The sequence below is a fragment of the Teleopsis dalmanni genome, chromosome 1 (assembly GCF_002237135.1).
Source record: "Teleopsis dalmanni isolate 2A chromosome 1, ASM223713v2, whole genome shotgun sequence".
NCBI lineage: Eukaryota > Metazoa > Arthropoda > Insecta > Diptera > Diopsidae > Teleopsis > Teleopsis dalmanni.
In genome coordinates, this window is record NC_051846.1 from 59,409,346 (window position 1) to 59,414,862 (window position 5,517).

Below are 5,517 nucleotides of genomic sequence, written 5' to 3' on the forward strand. Positions count from 1 at the left end.
TAGTTTCTTTCAAAAAAAAAAAATTCAAAAATTCTCTAACTCGAAGTCTCCATAAGTCGGACCTTTTCTTTGCAAAATTGGACTTCGAGTTATGGAAGGTTGACTATATAACAATTCATAAAAAAACTTTATAAAATTTTACAATTTAGTATTTAGTCAATTTAATACATTACATTGGTATAGTAAAAGTTTAATAAATTTTAATCAAGTTTTTATTAAGATAATAAATTAAGAAAATTAATTAAGATAAATTTTAGTTACTCTGACTGTTAATAAAATTGCATACAGATTCCACAAAAATTTGTAAACTTCGTGGTCTGCCATTTTTGCTATCTATCTGTCTGATATTGCAAATAAACTTAAGACACAAATAAATAATATCAACATTAATTTCTTTTACTTAGAAATCGACGCTTTTCAGCAATGGCGTAGCCAAAATTATGCTCATAAGGGCTGGAGGTACTTTTACTAGAATAAAATTTTTTGGGTATGTTTGTCAGGTAATTATCCATAGATTATATTGTAAAGAGTTTGGGAAAATATTTTTGACTGTATTGCAGTGGACTATCTGCTATGTAGATTATGGTGTAAATGGGGTTGCCTATCAACTTAGCTTTGCTTACTACTAACTCATTAGAATCCCAATACTCACATTAATAATATTGACTAAAATTTCCCGCACTTGAAAAAAAAATATAACTTGAATTTTACGGTAAAATCCGTTAGCATTCGCGCTCTGTCGCATCTACAAATATTGTGCAGTTTGCACTTAAACTTCGTACTGTGTAGACGGCTACTAACCAGCTCTAAAATTTTTGTATAACATATATTGTTTTCGAAAAGTTTTTAACATGGATCAAAACAATACTATAGCTCTCTGATTGCCCAACATTGAAATGTTTAATTTACTGCAGATTGAATTTCACTAGTATTATTGTATTACTCATATGGAACTTACATTAATTTAAAATTTGGCAAAAGCTGTGGCCTGTTAAGGTTGTTAAGGTCATTATAAGTTGACATTAACCGACTGAGGAACAAGAGAGTCAAAAAATCCATAGTCGCACACGATGTTTAAGGTGGAGCACCATCTTGCAGAAATTACAGGTGCTGCATAACGTTTTCAGAAACAATTTACATAAAAAATCGGTTGTAGTACTCGGTAATCCATCTGATATATGTACCTTGATATATGCAGTGATCATTCAAGACTTTATTGTTTTCTTAGAGCGCGCAATCTTTTTAAATTATTTTTTTTTCTTCAAGTACGTTCACTTTTCACAATGGAAAAGTTATTTTTTTAACAAACTTAACATAATAATAAATTTTCTGCCTTCAAATGTCCGTAATATAAATTGGAATTAAAATAATAATGATATACTACTCGTAAGGCGAGTATTAAACATGGTTGATCAAGATTTTCTTGTATTTTTTATTTAAATATTCTGTTACTAAATTATTAATTAACGAATAGAAATGGTTATAGCAACACTTTAGAAAATTTTTAGTATGGTTTTCAAGCGATACTAAATCCTTTTCAAACACTTGGTTGGCAAGAAGAACACTACACGCTAGAAAATTATGTATAATGATATATATATTTTGTTAATACATGATAAGTTACCAACAACAACAAAATTTTTTTGTTTTAATTTAAATATAATATGTATTCCATCTAATAAGGTTGACATTTTACAAGTTTTTGATACATAACAAATACTTCAGACATGATAACTTACAATTTAGGAGAGCTGTGGAGAGCTAATATTTTGTTTTTTAATTAAGATTTATAAATTGAAATTAATTTAAAATATTAAATAATACTCTAAATTAATAAATCTTATTAATAAATCTAATTAAAAATCTAAATAATTAAATTCAAAAAAAAATTATTATAATAACCAACATTTAAGTAATTAAGTTTTGGAAACCATGCTTACTCACAGGATTTCCTTTAACTTAACTTTAATTAATATTTTAAAATAATTATTTAATATTAAGGTATTAAATTCAATTTATAATGTTAAATTTCATTCTTTATTCATAAAAGTATTTTACCGAAAATGAATATAAGTAAAGACGACCTTGAAATTATTCTGCCATAAGTGGAATTGTTTCACAAATTTCGAAGTCAGAATCATATCTACAGGTTTTTCGAAAAAAACAATGCACATTTCCAACAAAAAGAAAAATTCTATTTTGGTCAAGGACTTTGAAATACAAAAACAAAACAATATAAAAAATATGGAAAATGGTTATTTCTCCTTTTCGAAAAATACCGAATAAAATTTTCTCCAATCAGAGAATATTTTTCGTATTCGAAAAAAAGTATTTTGGGGAACTGAAAAAAAGCAGAGCGAGCATATAAATATAAATTTTGAAAGCGGGGTAATATTTCTATATCGAATTTGGAGAGGGTCTTATAAAACCAAAACAGTGAGTAGCAAAGAGCGAGAATTCAACAAATTAAATTACACGTGATGCATTTCGAAACATGCAACAGAACGGACAGCTCAACAATTGGCAGAGAAAAAGTAGCTTCCATTTGTCATACAGATTACAAGTGAAACCAAAAACGGGGATGAGAAAATGTTTCGGAAGTATTCTTGTTACCCACCCCAAAACGATATGTAAGCACGTGAGACGTGAGTATAAAGTTTCTTGTATTGTTTGTACGTGCCGCACTCAATACGGGGTGCCAAGGGTGAGTTCTTATTCGATTATCCTACAACTTCTGTGTTTTTGAATTCCAAAATCATTGCTAGTAATGCACCAGTGAAGAGCGGACCGCCGTCGGTAGTCGTAGGACTTGCTTGTTGCTTGAGTATTTGATGGTATAAATTTGTGTATTTTCCGTGTAGTGAATTCAGTTTGAAAAGCGTTTGGCTTGAGAGCGGACGTGACAACGGAGTTTGTGGCAGTTGTAATTTTTGTGAACACGTAACGTAAAAGTACAGAGCGTGCATATTTTAAATATTAATCACACGGAAAATATTTTTAAAAATTTTTAAATCTTCATAAAATAATTAAAAATAAAATTTCAAAAAAATGGCTATACCATTTTTCGAGCCAAAAAATGCATCTGACGAGCAAGCAGTCGATCAAGTTGATGGTCCGATTAACACAACCGCAGTACCGACCACACATAATCCTATACTGGTTGACACTGTAGCAGCGGCGGAAAGTTCTGACGAAAATGTAACTAATAGTCAATCAACACACACGGATCCTAACGAAAAATTGGCATGGAAGATACTTGCCTTGGGTTTGTGTAAGGCTCTGAAGGAATATTATTTGCAAACTGCTAAGTCGAATAATGCATTTAGTAGTGCTTTGGTGCTGGTTCTACCGAATGGAGAGGTGCAACCTGTTTGGAAGTAAATTATTAAACAACTTTTCCGTTCCATTAAGTATTGCTTTGAAATTTATAATTTTTTATTAGCTCCGATAAGCAATTTTGTGATTAGTTGTTCAATACAACTTAATAAAAAAATTCCTTAGGAAATATATAAAAATAATTTTCTTAGCATTTTAATACTTAAGTCCTTTTATAAGCCGTCGGAAAATTTTATTGTGAGGAAACGAAAATTTGCAAGAGAAAATAGTTCGCAATTTTGAGATAAGCGCAATTGTGATAGTGAAATTGTTTTATTTCATTAAAGATACTGTTAAACATACTATTATATATGTTCAATTAAGAATTAATTAAAGTCTCCAACGAATACTAATGTAGAGTTTTATACAATTTTTTAAATCTTAATTAGCTATAAGTTAAATTTTAATCAGTACTTTTTCATAATACTTCGCAGTTTTTAAAATCTCAATGTCTATTTATATACAATCATAAAACTATAAAAACTATACCAAACAAAATTTTAATATTAATGTATAAGCTTTTTATGAATATAAAAAATTTTCATTTAAGGAAAAAAATATATTTTTGTATTTATTTTGCCAGTAGTAAGTGTACATGTATCCATTAACTTGACAGAAAAAATAAGATTATTTTGAAAATCAACCAAATTTTATTTATAGATGTATATTAAACAATATATGGTAACAGAATGAATAATTATGCTAAATATAAGAACTTTTGTATATGAGCATTAAATAGTACAATCTACAGTAGAAATTTCAACTCTCATAAGACTTTATGTATTACAAGAATATATAATAAACTGACATGAATGTAAAATTTAAATTTGTATTTGATTTCCATAAAATTAAATAAGGTTTTTTAGATTTAATAACAACACTATTTATTTGGATGAAAAGATTCAGATATTGTCTTTATTAATTCAACTGAAGAGGACAAGACACACCAAACCCTCTTAATAAAACAATCACTACTGATTTGGTATATGAGACAACTACAAGAGGATATAAAAACTTTATTCATTTAATGAAATATTCTATATAAATATAAATAAAAACTACATTTTTCATCCCATAGTACTCTTACCGCAAACTTTTCTCCTAATTTTTTCTTCTCTATTGGTCATCCGTGGTGTGTTCTTCCGGTATCAGTACATTATTCTTCCGCATTAAATCAATAACTCTGTTATTCATAGATATTTTTCTATGCTTTATATAAAACTTATAGCGTCTAAACTTTTCAGCAAAATATGAGGCCATCTCAAAAAATCATTAGCTCAGCTAAAAAGAATTTAAGCGAGGGAGAAAAAATCTGCCGATAGCCGATGGGTGTTACAATAAAACTAATGCAGATTATCAGGTTCTCGCAATATCGATAAAATGTGGCGCACCTAGAGTAAGCAATAAATGAGGTCTCTCTAAGTAACTCCATTAAATGACAATTCAAAATTCACATAATTTTACGGACTATACTGCTTGCCGGCGGGTGAAAGTTTTATCAATGCATATAAAGCTTATTTTAAAATTTATAGCATAAAGGTTTTTTACAACAATTTCTTAAGTCCTAACTGACACTGGTACAGTCTAACCTATAGATCTATATCAACTTTACATGTAAAGTAAAATGTTATTATATAGATTATCTGTTCGAGCTAATTAAATTTGATTAGGTTGAAATGGGTACAATTTTAAATGATTGCTAATAAAGATTTTAAAATTTTAGGTCCAGATAACAAGAATATTTTTAACAATAAGAATGAGAAGAAATGGCGCAATTTTTATGTTATTCAAATTACAAGGATTTTTAAAAATGGTAATAAAAAGGATATATTAACTAAAAACAATAAATCAAAATATTTAAGTATATAAAAACATGATTTTTACAGCTTTTAGAATTTTATTCACAAGAGATAATTAATTTAATATAAAGGGATAGGAAATGTGTCATACATTTTTTTTTGTAAAAGTTACAGATAACCTTAAACAATTCTTCATAATTATTCCTTTCTAACGACCGGCGACATTGATTCGTATTTATATATACTCTTAACATATATGCGTAAACCAATTACCTGAACAGTGTTTAAATAAATGTATTTAAATAAGTTCAATACTTGCAATAGAAAATAAGGACCTCATAAA

The 5,517-nt window shown here is 28.1% G+C and overlaps 1 protein-coding gene across 1 annotated transcript; it reads left to right on the forward strand.

Annotated features, from left to right (window-relative positions):
- Window positions 1-2,983: 2,983 nt before the first annotated feature.
- On the forward strand, window positions 2,984-3,711 carry LOC119689433. The gene has a single exon (XM_038104296.1). It carries the CDS (start codon window positions 3,049-3,051, stop codon window positions 3,379-3,381), a length of 333 nt encoding a protein of 110 aa, XP_037960224.1. The 5' UTR covers window positions 2,984-3,048; the 3' UTR covers window positions 3,382-3,711.
- Window positions 3,712-5,517: the final 1,806 nt, after the last annotated feature.